The sequence below is a fragment of the Heliconius melpomene genome, chromosome 18 (assembly GCF_056956725.1).
Source record: "Heliconius melpomene rosina isolate 202511_hmr_F chromosome 18, ASM5695672v1, whole genome shotgun sequence".
NCBI classification, from domain to species: Eukaryota; Metazoa; Arthropoda; class Insecta; order Lepidoptera; family Nymphalidae; genus Heliconius; species Heliconius melpomene.
Window position 1 is genome coordinate 11,660,158 of NC_140406.1, and position 16,401 is coordinate 11,676,558.

Genomic DNA, 16,401 nt, shown 5'->3' on the forward strand with positions numbered 1-16,401 from the left:
ATAAGTATTTAATGTACAACAAAAAGATGATTAAAAAAAAGAAATCAATTTTTAGACGCACATATATTTTTTAATACGCATTTTGTAAATGTTTTTTTTATAGAGGCAACACTGTATTTTTTCTGGCAACCTTTGACGGAAACGCGGGCAAATACAAATGGTGACCTCGTTTCTAAACATTACCCCGTTTCTACAATGTCACCCGCCATGGGGGCGCAGCTTAGACTGGTAGAGTACTGCTATTTTATAAATATATTAAGATATATAGCATTGGTAGTGTGAAATGGAGGTTTTATTATTTTTAATAGTAGTCTTTTTACTGCGCAACGCAAAACGGAATAATGTTTTTATCAGTATATGTACATGTGTTTATTAAAATGTAGCTTTGTAAAGACTAAAAGGAATTAATCAATTTAGATGACTCTAACATTAATCCGAAAAATTCAAAAGAATCGCATACCACTGCTTCCATAGCTCTACATCTATACAAGAGCACCCTAACGTCTTATCAAACGCCGCTATCGACCCAAACCCATAGTGGGTACATGCGCAGAATATATGCGGACAAACTGACGTTTGCCGAGAGCCAGTGCGAAACTAGCCGTATAAACATACAGCTTGCTGAAACTACTTGCTATGTCACACTGAAATCTCTAACGGTAAGTAAATTTCATACATTATAACTCGATTTAAGGAAAAATAATTAAAATGAGCAATTTTTGTGACGATAATTTGAAGAATTTGAAGTAAATTAAAGATTTTTTCTCGGTTAAGTTATATTATTTTTTGTAATTACGTTTAGAAGTCTGAAATTGAATAGTTGGTAGGGTTACGTCATTTAATAAGGAGATAACGTGACATTTAGCGAATTCCGACTTCGTATGGAATTAGTAATAACAATTTATCGTGTGTGTTGTGTTTGTTTAATAGAATTTTCAGTGTTTTGAAAGGTTTTTTTTTTCTTTTATGGAATTCTAGTTTGTGATCTTCTCGTACTGCTTTTTATGTTATGTGGGAACTTAATATTATGTTCAAATATTTTTGTTTTAGCAAAATTATATTATTTTCCCTTAAAATTTGTTAATTTTAGTTGAAATAAAATATTTTGATTAAATGAGTGAGTATTTTAAGAATAAATTTTATATTTTTATTAACTTTTTTAGGGTTCTGTACCCAAAGGGTAAAAAACGGGACAATATTTCATAGAATCCGCTGTCCATTCGTCCGTCTGTTGGTCTATCAATATATATTATTAGTTATCTATCTTCTGCCCAAGTCAGTGAGTTAGAGTTTAATAGCTGAAATCAGGGCAGCGGTTCGAATATGAAAAAAAAATTTTGCGTCACTCTTTTCGTCGTTTATTGCAGGTTTAACAAAGAGAACATAGTGTTTAGACACTCTGCTCCGTATTTAATTAGCTTCGTGTTGAGTAAAAACAGATTAGATAGAGGGAACCTGAGAGCCTAATGTTAAGTCTACTCACCTTCCACCTAACGAGGAATTAAGTGGCAGAACACAAACACTGCGATTTGCCTGGGTACCAGAACGATGATATGAAAATATTAAATACTAGCGGCCCGCCCGCGGCTTCGCCTGCGTGAACTACGTTATTATTAAATGTCCATGCAAAATTTGAGACTCCTAGCATTTGTAGAAACGAAGTTTCATACAAACTTTCAACCCCAAAAACAACTATAATAAATTCCCGTCTATTATATTCCGAATATTGATTCCCGTGAATCCCGTTTATTCCGAATATTGCAAATTCCCGTCTTAGCGAGCACCTACGTCCTTTTAATAAGACCTATGCAAAATTTCCTAAGAGATTCCTAGCACATGTAATTTCTGAGATTTCGTGATGAGTGAGTGACCTTTCGATTTTATATATATCCCTCCAAGTCGAATCGAACCCGCAACATGATTGTGTCGCTGTGCCATAACGGCCTTATTAATATCGGCGAACGAATATCCTAATGAAGATCGAACTTACAATCACCGCAATGTTTTTTTAGATTTGAACCCAACGTTTTATCCCCAAATCTTATTTAACTAAAACCAGTATGTTACTATTTTTTAGATTTCAAGGTTACTTTTCAATTATATAAAATGCGGATTCACCACAAATGTCTATAAATTTATGAATGACGAGCGGACGCGCGCAGCTTCGCTTGCGTATTTAAGGGTGAATTCTAATAACCCATGAAACATGTGTTCAATGAAATATTTTTAAAAATCTAAATTTCAAATTTTATAAAAATCGGTGCCGATTTAATTTTTTTTCCATACAAACTTTGAACCCCTATTTGACCCCTTTAGGGTTAAAATTTTTCAAAATCCGTTCTTGGTGGATGTCCAGATTACGAAAGTAAACTTTTGTCCAAATTTGACGTTTCTACGCACAGCGGTTACGGCTGTGCGTGCGTCTTACCTCAGTCAGTGAGGACAAGTCCTTTTATATATAGACCTTTTATATATATAGATAAGAGTTCGTATGTATTAGCATTTTCTGTACATTCCAATTTGTTAATGGATTTTTTTATCTATACTATGACAATTATTACTATTTACTCATTTACGGTAGTAAAAGAAAGGAATATTTTTTCAGCTTGACATTATATTCCGAAGAGAACAAGACACGACACTCCGTTCTCTATTTTTCGCATGATTTCGATACATTGCGTACTGGGGAGCAGAACTAAGTACCTCGCTTTGTCTTACGAAGCATGAAAAATAAACATAAACCATTTGTTAGAAGCTTTTCAAACTGAATTGTGTATGCAAGAATCACTTTTTATAAAAAAAAATCTGCACAGATATTCAAGCATTTTAAAAATTATATCCTTCATATTAAAGCAATTTATATCATTGTTAACAATTTTTGTGTGTTTGTAAGTGTTATTTGACTGAAGACAAGAATAATAATTTTATAAACACATAAGAATTTATAAAAACTGTTTTGGAAATGATTCAAGCAATGACCACTAGGGCGAGGGATCGAGTCTTGCTACGTTAAAAATTTTAAAGTCTTCTAAAATATTTTTAAATTTGTATGTAGTTCAAGCTTTCCAGGACTACATAAAATACTACTCCAGCAAAGTAAATACATTGTTTTAAAATCGATTCCAAACAGGCGAAAGTTCTATTTTTACAAAAAAAAATAACGGCATAAATTGTATTGCATGAGTCGACCTCGCGTGATAACTGATAAGCGTATATAAGGCATGCCACAAATAAATCACATAAATATCGTAGATTTGTACTTTGGTTATGTTAAAAATATTAAAATAATATAAATATCTTAAATACTGATTTAGGCCACGAGGCCGTTATGGTGCAATGGTACAAGCATGGGACTCGAAACGCGGCGGTTTCGGGTTCGATCCCCACTCTTATGCAAAAAAATATGCCACAATTTTATTATTATTATTATTTGTTATTATTCTACTATAATAATTTTTACTATATTAATTATACTATACTATATTAATTTTTCGAAAGGGAAAAATAAACTTAACATACATAAATCCTATCCACACAAGAACAAATCTTAAAATATAATTTACAAGTTACCTCATTTAGAAGTTATTTATTTTTAAATAAGCCACACAATTTTGTTTTCATTTCGTCGGGAGTCTTTAAGAAGATTACTTTCTATGCGATTACAGTAATGAGTTCAACGCGATTATATACTTCATACAATATGAAGATGTAGAGTATTAAGATATTCCATTAATATATAGAACTACGTAACAGAATTTGAGCTTATCCAAGCTTTCTTGTTGTGTGCTTTGCAAAAAAATAGAGCCTAGGGCCTTTGCCCTAGAAAATGTCTAGGCTTGGTTAAGTTTTTTAAGATCGACGTCTAGGCTATCCAAACACGGCTAGATCAGTGTTTGCGTTTTCGATTTCGCGATCTTTGAACACGATCAAAAATGTTGCAATTTCTTTACAAAATTAAACCAAAAACCAAAAATTAGGAGATTCAATTGTGCTTCGAATTGCAAGGAAAGTCCTTCCAGGAAGGTTAATATTTGATTGAAATAAAATGGGATATAGCATAATGCTAAAATAATAAGTTCATTTTAAAAAATAGAATAGAAGAAAATACTTTTTTTTAATATAAGCAGTATATTAAAAAAAAGTATTTTCTTCTGAAAAAACTAATAGATTTTAACAAATTTCTATCATCGTTTATATCTGCCATATAATAATTATATGTGCTATATTATAATGAATATTGATTTATAATAGATATCTATTTTAAGCTACAATTAAATTATTATATAATGCACGAAGCGACGAGCTACTACTGCTAGCTACTAATAATTTTAAGTAGACTGAAAGGGTTGTGCGTCAAGAGCCCAACATAGCTGCCTGTATCATCATTTTCTAAAGCCCGTGTCGAGTGCTCTTGAGTTCTCTACCTATCTATTAATCTTTAGTTTTACGCATCTTGCTAGAGAGGGCACATAGAGAACTGGTGGGAGTGGGGGGTGGCTTATTTTTACACACCATAGTTATAGGTTCGAGTTACTATAGGAGGAATTTATATATTTAAATTATTTTCGTATTCTTTTAATATAAATCATTATTAAATAATAATATTATTTTCGGTCTGATTAAGCGAAATTTTGTATTAATTTATGGTATATTTTATTTACTTCACGCTCTATCCCATATATAGCGGGATAGATAGAGGGAACCTGCTGTTTAGACACTCCATTTCTCATTAATACTTTTGTTTCCTACTTTGATTCCATTATTATAATTTATTATAACGACATTTTTTATTATACGTTTTAAAATGGCCTGATCACCTCTTAATTTAATTTTAATATTTCTCTAGCTCTAACATAGTGGTGTAAAATATACTCAATACATTCACGATTTATATATATATATATATATATATATATATATATATATATATATATATAATACATATGTAGAAAGGGACTGTGGGATAATAAAGGCTTTATAGTTGTGATTTTATTTCGGTACTTAGCTTCGAGATAAGGAAAGTGACATTTTTATTCCAATCTTCGAACCACATTTCTATTGTTCCGCAATAGCCACTTTTCCTGTATTTTATTCCTTATAACATATACCTTAGATACTATTTTATATGCCGAATTGCTATAGAAAATATGACTAGTATCTTGCACAGTTTTCTTAAGTTGTGACTTCGAAATCCACTTGGGAATATACCTTTTTTATCTTCAGTTGTTTGTGCAAAGTTTTAAACGAAATTTTTGTAGCAAACAATGTTTTGCTTTAACTTTATTTTTGTTATTTTATAAGTTGGATTGTAAATGTATATTTTTGATATTCTGAGACAATAGTTTACATAATATATAACTAAGATATTTCCCGCCGACTTACGCCTAAATCTTTAAATTAAGGCTGACAGAATTTAAAAAGATCCAGGGCCAATATTTTGGATGTAGTTTCGTTAGTTTCTTTTTGCCTTCTGAGAATAATGAAAAGCAGGATAGGCTGAGAGAACATAGCGTGTAGACACTTTGTAATCAACATTCCAACTGAATATAAGACAAGACAAGTCGTACTTTTCGGAAAAGCGTAAAATACTAGAGACTCAGACGCGACAGCCAAAGCCAAAGGATTTTTTTTTTCGAAATATATTTTTTTAATAAAAAGTATTCTATGTCCTTTTTAATACCTTTAAGCAAATGTGCACTAAGTTTCATAACAATCGGCTGAGTTGATTTAGCGTGAAAGCCTAACAGACAAACATACATGGCCATTTACAATATTAGTATGATTTTACTCAGTCAGAATGATTTCTGACTTTAAATGGATAATCCAAGTGCAGATAAAAGTCGGCTGCACATTTGTGCAAGCTATTTGTCTAATTGCGTTATGTACACGGCCTTGAGGCGCATTATACAGCTGCAGTTTTACTTTTACAGAACATTAATGTGTGTATGAGTTTATACATTTCACTGCTATTGTTTCAGTTTTTTTAATAGAAAAATTAAATTTGCGTTAGACATTTTTTTATGTAAGTACAGGGAACGTAAAAATTAGGTATAAGTGATATGTACACTTTTTTTACTCTATGGCGTACATATAGTAGAGTAGGCAGAGGAGAAGAGAACTTTGTATTAATATACTTCGCTCCCCAATTTTCGCGTCGAGTGTAGGACTCGACTCAGCTCTTTGTTTTGTTACCAGAGCGGGGAATTGAAAATAATTTCTTTCCCCGAATGACTGGGAACTGAACCCATAACCGTAATAGACAGACTCCTTTTTTCCTGCCGTTGCACCACGATGGCCTCTTAAAGCAGTTGACTATAATTAAAAAGTTTTAATTCAATTATTCCAGGCTACAAACGAAGCTTGTGAGTTCAAATTATACTCGAGGGAATATTCATATTTTCAATTAGGGTAATTTACTAAGTGAATACGGCGTTATATTCTGCTAGTATTTATGATGAACCTGCCTACCTTGCAACCTGTAAGATACTTTTGTAATATATAAAACTCTTTCGTTACAGACGGACAGATAACGCACTAATGAAACTTCTGGGCTTAGAGAGTTGAAAGTAAGCCTGTATATAAGTTACTGATGTTAAGAACTAAGAGAGGATTTCTTTAAATTGCTATAGGATCGGGTAAAAAGGAGTTTAAAAAATCAGCTATTAGTTCTATTTTCACTGCGAAAAAATATTTAATATTATATTTAATATTTTCATTTCTTCGGTCTGGTAACAAAATAAAGGAGGCTTTGAATTATGTCAGACACGCAATGCTTTCAAAATTCAGTGGAAACTGGATAAGAGTGTTTTAACACTACATTTCCTATATCTATAATTTGCGGGAAAAAAATAACTAAAAAACTACGCCTACTTTTCAATGGTAGGTAAAAAAAACATAACAACAAGCTGCTTGATAGATAATTGGATCACGCGAGTTATCGTAAGCAATATCTTCTAAAGGTGACATCGTCACGTTATAAACCGATATCGTTCAATTAGTTTACATGTCATGTCAAGGTGCAAACGCTAATAAAAATGAAGGGGATTTTGTGAGTCCTGTATGTATGGAGTAGGCTTTTTCCATACAATTTGAACATTTATTTACATATTTAATCCTCAAAATGTCTAAAAACACAAAAATGAGGAAAAAATCAGTTTCTTTCAGACCAACATATTCTTTTATCATTTAATATCTCATATGCTATTCATTCTAAAGCACAAAACCCAACCGGGTCATATAATTGTTATTAAGATGGCCGTAGAATTTAACCCCAAAGGGTTGTCCCTTTTGGCAAGAAATTAAATGTACTGTACTAATACATTTCTTAATACCTAAAAGTTATATTATAAAGTTGATTATAAATGTTTGTTTGCTGTTTCTGTCTGAGTGCAGGATAGCTTAATGTAATAGTAAAATATACCATTAACTTTGAAAAGAGCAACTATCGAGTTTATTGCCGGCTCTTCTCAGCAGAATTGCTTTCCGAATCAGTGCGGTGGTAGCTTTTTGTCTATATGTTCATTCGACGATTAAAAAGTGCTTATAATCAAGTAGACACTTGAATAAAGACAATTTGGAATTTGAATTTATGTGCACAGCGGTTAACTGTAAACATGACGGTTTTAATTTTTTTTGAATGATGGAACTTAACGCCGCGCTTTGCCTTGTTTCCAGAGCGAGGAAATGAATATATTTAGTATTTTATTTCCCTGAGTGGGAATCGAACCCACAACTCTTCCGTTTATAGTCGCACACCGCGTAATTATAATATATTTTGAAATATAAACTTACTAGATTTCTAAATGTCAAGAACTATTCGTTATAAACTCATGGCGAGGCTCTAATTATCTCTCGTCTAGGATTTCAGTCATTTCAACTTAACAAAGTTTCACTATAAGGTAAAAGCCTTAATTATAAAGTTTTTGCTGAAAAAAAATGGTTTCTCTTTCTTTACTCTCTTCAGTTTACTTTGTGTTGAGCTAGATTTTACTTAAAGCTTTGCGTCCGTAGTGAAATAAAAATAATTACATCGAAACGATTAATATGATGCTAACTCAATAAATAATAAGTAATTCAGCGCTATATTAGTTAGGTTTAAGATTATTACTTATTATTAGTAAGGTTTAAAATAAAAATTCGATATTTTAGACTTTAGACTTAGTTTACTAGAGAAAATTAAAAATAATTCATTCCCCTAAGTGGGAACCGAACTTACAGCCGTCGTATTTACAGTTAGATGTTTTCCAAGCCACGATAGCCTTCATTTTAGTTCTGAAAATATAAACTTAACAATAAAAAACTAAAATAAAACATTATACTTAAAATATTTTAACTTTACAGACATTTCTTGCTTATAAATACATTTTTCTGTAAAGTTAACATTTAATTGTGCCTCTACTAAAGGTCCCTATAAAACAAGGCAAGGGTCGCTATATAAACATTTGCATTAATATCTTTTGTATCTTGAATTTACGACTATAAGTTATGTTTATTTAAGAGTTTATTAAATACTGCAAACTACTTCGCGGCTTCGCCCGCTTGAACTAAACATTTATTTATTAATCTGAATTACAAGCCTGTCTCTCTGGAACCCCCTGGAAAATATGTAAATACGCCCATGATATTATGTTTATTGAAATAACTGAGCATGGCGGGTGGCGCAGCGACACAAAGGTGTGACTGTAACGTGACGGTTGTGGGTTCGATCCCCACTCGAGGAAGTGAAATATTTATTTACGTTTATATTTTCATTTCTTCGCTCTGGTGTCCACGCAAAGCGCGGCGTTGAGTTCTGCCCCTCAACACGCAATGTCTCCATAATTCGGCAGAAAGTTGGGAACGGAGTGTCTTAACACTAGTTTCCCGCTGCCTACCCTGCTGTGTGCGGGATAAAGCGTGAAGCTGATTTAATTTATTTTTAATTTTAATTTCCTATATTATTTAAATCCTAAATTCAGGTTCATATCTATTTTTTATAAAGTCTAAGTCAAACATTGTGAAATATATGACAAATATCTAGAATCAACGTCATTTTATTATAAATATTTAAAATAGTGAATGCAAAATTGTGGCAATGTGAGAGCTCTTGTCTATACAAGTGTGCTTCAGCTTCCACGAACCAAGTGGGGAGATACTGCCTCGGATATACTCTACCTCTGAATATATAATATTTTTTTACCTTAATATAAATATCATTTTTTACAAACTATGTGCCTTATATAGCTGGGTAGGCAGAAGGAATCTAGGAACCTAAAACCTAGAATCTAGGAATCTAGAAGCTATTTATTTAGCTTTACCTTGTTCACTAGGTTCACGTACTCTTTGAAATGATACATATGTACGTAGAGGCTTACTTTATGAAAATTCCTTTTCTTTAAATCATTTCTTAAAATATTTTAACAGATTGAAATAAAACAAACGCTAAATATTAAGCAATGTTTACTATGATACAAAAGGGAAACCCTGCACTTAAATCAGTTTAGCCGTTTCAGAGATTAACGTGCAAATACACAGACGAACAAACAAAACAATTGTTTTGGATTTTCTTACATTGTTTTACCCTCAATAATAGATAGTATTTCTCATATACCTGTCATGTACCGACTGAGTAGTTGCGTTGCCACATATATTTATTACATAACAACATTTCCATTTAGGAAAAATCGAATCTAAAATCATCATGAGAACCTTCAAACTTGGTTCACTGTGCCAATTACCCTCATTATAAAATTAGCTCTAAAATTCATAAGCACGCTTTGAAGTCAAAGCAACCTTTGTACAAAAACGCGTTCTAATATCACCTTTGAACTGCCTTTTTTTTTTAAGTTTTCTGTAATTTTTATAATTTCACGTTAACTAGCGGCTTTAATATCAAATTTAGCCCCTTTTTTAGGGCTATTATTTTTTAGGATCTAACCACAAATGTATAGTCATATTTTTTCCTAAACTAGTAGTACATATAAATAGATACTGGCTGCAATATTTCATAATTCTTGGTCAACCGAAAATACGCTATTAAGTTTTGTAAATGTAGAAATACGTTTTTTCAAGAATTCATGGGGCCGTAGATCTGAGTAATATGGTTTGATTTTCAACTCGACATCTCCAAGCGTTCCTGAGATAAAGGCTTGATAGACACACAGACAGACGGACAGACAACATAGTGATCTTATAACCGTTACTTTTTTCTTTAAAAGGTACGGAATTGATTTTGTTTGTGTTGGATTGACTAAAACTTTAGCTATCGACGTATGGATATTGTCTTTAAATTTATCATGTTATTAGTACACAAAAGTAGTATTTCAGATATTTCAGATTGAGATGAGAAAAAAATGGAATGTGTAATACAAGCGGGCGAAGCCTCTTGCAGGTCGTTAGTATATAATAAATAAGCAGTATATAATATCACAAAATAATCTCATTTATATGTACAAAGAGATTCGGTAATATTGTTTAAGACAGCTTTAATGTGTTTTTACCAGTTACATTAATGTGTTTGTCAGTTCTTTGAAAGCTTATGTTTGATATTGGAATTATACGTGTTCTAACAACTAAAAAAAATATATTAATGTATAACAAGATTATTGGATTTCTTTTCTTTTATTATTTTACCCGACTGCGCAATGCAAAGACGGGTGAAAAAAGAGTAAGGGCGGCTTTCAACTCTCATCTCATAAATTTCTCAAAAATCTGTAATCGCTATTATCCAAAACTAGTGGATAATCCGAAATGTTTTTTTTTATACGTCGCCAAAATCATAACACATCCATATACTGATGCGGATTCAAAATGTTATTTCTCTGACATCCCATACATTTATAAAACTCTTTCCCCAAAAAGTGTAATATTTTAAGTAAATATCCTCTTAAAATAATTATTACTTAACGAGATAAATTATTGAGACAATTTGTCGCTTAATTGCGTCTAATTAAGAGCTACTTTGGCAGGCATGTTGGTTATTAAGTTAATGTACAGTAATAAGTTATATATTAAGTGGAAAATATTTGTTTTAATATTTTCTTAGTCTTTTTAATATTTTAAAATGAAAATGGTATTCATATGCTTAAGCTGACACTAGGTTCCCTTTGCCTACCTTGTTTTGACTGAAAAAGCTTGAAGTGTTATAAAGATCGGAACGTCACATGCTATGATCTCTGCAAATCTTTTTCGTCGTCTTCAACCCTCCTATATTCTCCTCCTCCTATATTCTCCTCATCGTGAAAAGTGTTCACACTTTTTACTCGATTTTCCTCTAGTAATATTGACAGCGTTTTAAAAGATCACCTAAGTTCTCTTCTCTTCAAGCAAGCTCCTTTGTTTCTTATCACCCACTTTTGGTTGAAAGAAATATTTTTTGCGTGGGAATCGAATAGGCCACCTCCAAAGCGGTGGTCATAGACTCAAAATGAGTGACTACCACGTTTATCAAAAGAATATCGAAAAAAGTATAATATATAAGAGAAAGTATAAAAGAAAAGCTTTTGTGCAATACCACTCTGCTATTTTTAGCTGAGTACAAAACACAACACGCCTTTATAAATCTTTCAAAGGTTTTTTTCGCAAAAGAAAAGATTTTATTTCGATTTAGATGGCATTGCCTTTTAGAAGCGAGATGAATGCTGTCTGAGATGATTGATCTACTGCAGTACGAATATTGTGCTTGTAATTACATTATCGTTTGTGCTGATGATATCGAATTAAAGGGATGGTTTAAGGTTCATTTCCGGCTTTGAATAAATTTAAACATCTAGTGAGACTAGCGTGGAGCAGCGATATAGCGTGTGAGCGACGGCAGTAGGTTCGATTTTAGATATAAACATTTTCATAATTTTACCTAAGTAAGGGACAGTGATATGGCGTTGATGTTTTAATCTAAATATGCAGAAAGTTGATCACGAAGTGATTTAAGATCCACAGCCAGGAGATCAGGGCTTATGACAGTGTATGAGACGAAAGATGTAAATCGGTTGGGTTGAAAGATGCAGAAACCGTAGCATTTGAAGGTCCATTTCCGTTGGTTAACTCGCTAGGAATATAAAGCGTGTAGCTCAAAAAGAAAGAAAGATTTCTTTACAATTTCTAAAAATATTTTATTAGGACCATTTCTTTTTTTTTACATAGAAATGATAACATTAAAGTTTAAATCATTATAAAGTTTCAATTGTTTTAGCGAACCGAACCAATTAGCGATGAAAAATAATTGTATTACAACATTGTAAGCCTTTTATACTCGATACTTTTACTTTACTAAAGTCAATATTCGATTTTTATCTATGGATTTTTAGTATGTTTTCTTAAATCAACAAATCCTCCCTTAGTGCTCAAATTGAGGCAACGATTAGAATTAAATTAAACATAAATATACAATAAAAATACGGTATTTATATTTTAAAGAACACTTAACCTTTAAAGGATTTAACTAAACATTTTTCCTATAAAAGTGTAGAGGCTTACCCTGAGTGAAGATTGATCTAAAGAAGCTGAAAGCTAAATAAGCTTTCTAGTGTTAGTTGAGCTTTTCTTGGACTAAATAAATATTTTTATATTAAAAAGCACTAGTTTACTTGATATTTTAGTAAACTTGATATGAGCTGCTTCGAAATATTATAATACATATTCTGTTTTTCCTAATTATTACTTTTAATACCTAGTGTCCACACACTCCGTTCCCAATTTCTTTCCAACGATTCATTCTCCAGCATCAGAATCGAACCCAGGCGTCATGTTTACAATAAGACGATGCCACAACGGCCTTTTCATTATTTTATTTCATTATTACAGCATTATAATACATTTTTTTCTTGTTCCAGATCTAGCAACATGATTGATCCGAGCTCATCTGAAGAAGACAGTGACGATGAACACAAGAAACAACCCTCAAAATTACCAGGTAAAGGAAAACATATTGCAGTCATAAATAAAAGTTAATATTAAATGTAATCGAAATCGGCCATCGATGGTTCGATATCAATTTCTTGATTACGATAATTATACAACTTAGAAGTTGACAATTTTTTTTCTATGTTTTAGTTATATTAAAGTGTTATTCCACACTTAAGAAACAAAAATAGTTTTAGAAAACATACAAAAATTTGAACGTGATGGGATTTGAACCCGCGCTTCTTGGAAACCGTCCAATTATTTTTCCTATAAGTAAGGTATCATTGCCAAATTTCATAACTTTAGCTCGACGTGAAGTAACTTATAAGTTTTGATTAAGCGGCAAATTTCACATAGCGACTTTGAAACAAAATTATGACTAACACATAGATGATAGAGTAGAACAAGAAAATGATCTTATAGGAGCTCCGAATTTCTGTTTTGTGGTTCGGAACACTAAAAATATATTAAATATAATTTTTAAAGGTTTCATATTTGGCCATTTACAAATCAATCGATATATACCTACAGTAAATAATAATTCAAATATTCTACCTGCTTAAAATTACTTACTAAACTGGGAAAAAATCGATTTTAAAAATATTCCTCTCAAACCCAATGCTATCGAAACCCAGAATCATCTATTTAATCAGTCGAAAGGTCTAACCACAAATTACTGCCCTACATGCACTGAATACATACGTACTATACAAATATGTACATATGTATGTACAGAAGTATGTGAAATTTCATTTTCAATCAATAAAATTTAATCCTTTTAAAAAGATATCCAAAAAAAAATACACTAAAAACTTTTAAAGCACCGCATACATTCAATATGCAGAGAGATGAAAAGCCTTTCAATTGCTATCGATTCTCAATATCCTGAAATGCTGGTGGCGTTCCCAATATTCCCATTCGAGATATCTATTTTAGACATTTTATTCGTATTGGTGTGGACAGATAGAATTGACTGAGTGTGTATTTATTTGTGAATAATATTTTTTTTGAGGCCAGTTGTGGCGCAGGGGTAAACGCGACAGATTGTGGGTTCGATCCCATTCAAGAAAATAAAATATTGAATATTTTAATTTTTTCGCTCTGGTATTCTTTTGCCTACCCTGATATGAGGCAAAAACCCTGAAGCTTTTTCTAAACGACTTTCCATGCTGGATGGTCGAAACCAACTCCACGTTTTGACAAACCACATCAGAGAAATATTATACATTTTTAATGTATATTTTAATGCTATACTTAGTTGTACTATTAATTACATTTGGTAATGGAATGCGGCAGATGTTTCAACTATTCCAAATGTGTAGGAATGGTCAGTTATATGAACGAGTATGGAATTAGAATATATTATGATATCTATACTTCTATACTATCTGTACTACTCAAGAGTTTATTTGGTTAAACTAGCTAATCTCAGGAACTACCCGTACCAATTGAAATAAAAAACCAGTCAATTTCAAGTCATACCGAAGATCCCGATTCAAGTCAATGGAAATTGACAAATTTAAGTTAGCGGGCGTTTGCACTCTTTTTCTATTAAATGAAATGCAAATATAAGTTTGTAATTATTTTTTTCCCATAAAACACCTATACTCTTAAACATTTCAGATTATTTTCTTCAATTGTATTGTAAGTTTTTATTTCATGCAAAATTTCATAACTGTAGAAGTAGGTTTTGATTCATACAAAATGAAAAAGAATCGTCGCATAAATGCTTGTATCTTTTGATTGTATAAACTTAAAGCTTAGCTGTTTCCGTACTCTAAGATCCCGTACTCTGGTCTGAGAATTAAAGTGATCCTCTAATGGTTCCGTTTTTACTTCTTGAGGTAGGAAACTCTAAAAACAACAGCCTAAGCTTTTGTTTACAAATTTTAAACTGTTAACGTACAATCTCTCCCTTAAGTTTATGTAACTCATTCGCAATGGCGTAAAATCCTCCATCAGCCCAATTTGGCCTGTCAGCAAATAAAACAGATATTAAGAAGATCTTAAAACAAAATAATTAAGTAATAAAAGTATACTGCACATAAAATGGTACGGTTCTTACGTAACTTGATCTCTCTTAACCAAGGCAGTGTATAGGAAAAGGGGTCAACTGTTAGTGGTTTATTTTAAATTAGTTTACTTCAGCTAATAATGCCTCGTCCTTGACATCGGTCGTTTTATCGTAGATTTGGAAGACTTCCAATATCTGGAATGGTATTTGTCATTGTCATGTACATGTTGAGCATTTCATTTAATTTTCATAGAAAATCTGGATTTTAGACCGTAAGGCTTGGTAATTATTTTTTTTTTCCAAGATGAATCTGCCAAGTAACCGTCCAAGTGATTTAGTTAAGTTCAAATTTTGTTACATTCAGCTTTTGCATACATTTATGAATATCTTCTGTAATATATACTTATGTAATTTTAGACAACGCATTAAACTTCTAAAGCATGGGTAACCCGTTTAATTTTAAATATGCTTTAGAAGCTTCTTTCGTTTTGAGAACGTCGTTTAACATGATGATTGTAAATTTGAACATATTATCAAAATAAACAATATAACAATTAATAAATTAATTGATATATTATTTATTAAGTTATTTTCCCTAAAACCAGTTATAAACATACAAAATTAAGTGAAAATATTAGGAGATAGATTCTCCCAAAAAAATGCTCAGTTAGCAACAACCTTCAAGACATAACGAAATGTTCCACAAAAAAGCTATTACCAAAACAATTTATTAAATAAACGAGCCCACGTTCTTCAAATGTATTTACGTAAATATAACGTAGAGTCTGTAACAGAAGAATCAATTTGTATTATAATGTAAAATGGGACATTCGATTCAGATTAGCTTCTGGGAAAGCCACGCCTAAGCAATTTTATTTTATGGAGAGGTTTTTGAGATATTTCCGCTATTTTCCTCATACACTGTAGATGGAAGAAGTTTAGTGACGAATTACTTCTTTTTTCTCTCGTACTCATTCATAAATTTTGACAATACTTAATTTTTAACATAAATACGGAAACCCTAAAACTTTAAATTATAATATGTAGGTTTTTTATTTAAATTATTTTTAGGCTAGGCTACATCTGCCTACCCTACTACGGAAATGCAGATGTATCGTCAAGTAAAAAAAATATAGAAATTAATTCTCTAAGAAATAATGTCTATATTTGTAATTTTAATGTGGAACTGCTTAAAATGTTTTTTGCTGTTACTAAAAAATCATAGTTAATATATGTTACTTGTGTACAGTGGTGCCACCGGGGGGCCTGGCCGGAGGACGACCATCGGTTAGAGGCAAGCCTGAGCTTCCCAGAGGCTCGACAGCGGGCTTACCAGGTAAAGTATTTTAAAAATATATTTTTTATAAAGTTATATTTTACTTATTACTTGTTTTATCTTGACACTGTTGGTTTACGAAAATCATACAGACTATTCGTAACTATGAAATTATTTAATATGAATTATTTATTAATACTATACTAGCCTGTACTGTACAATTGGTGGGCCA

The 16,401-nt window shown here is 31.7% G+C and overlaps 1 protein-coding gene across 8 annotated transcripts in view; it reads left to right on the forward strand.

The window, feature by feature from the left end:
- The first annotated feature begins 552 nt into the window (after positions 1–552).
- Positions 553–16,401, forward strand: part of Cadps (calcium-dependent secretion activator 1) — a 49,716-nt gene continuing 33,867 nt past the window's right edge. For all 8 annotated transcript variants that reach the window (XM_085201870.1, XM_085201872.1, XM_085201871.1 and 5 more), the window contains exons 1-3: positions 553–659; positions 12,810–12,889; positions 16,143–16,229. In XM_085201870.1, the coding sequence (XP_085057996.1) occupies positions 12,820–12,889; positions 16,143–16,229 (157 nt within the window). In that variant the 5' untranslated portion in view covers positions 553–659; positions 12,810–12,819. The remainder of the gene's footprint in view (positions 660–12,809; positions 12,890–16,142; positions 16,230–16,401) is intronic.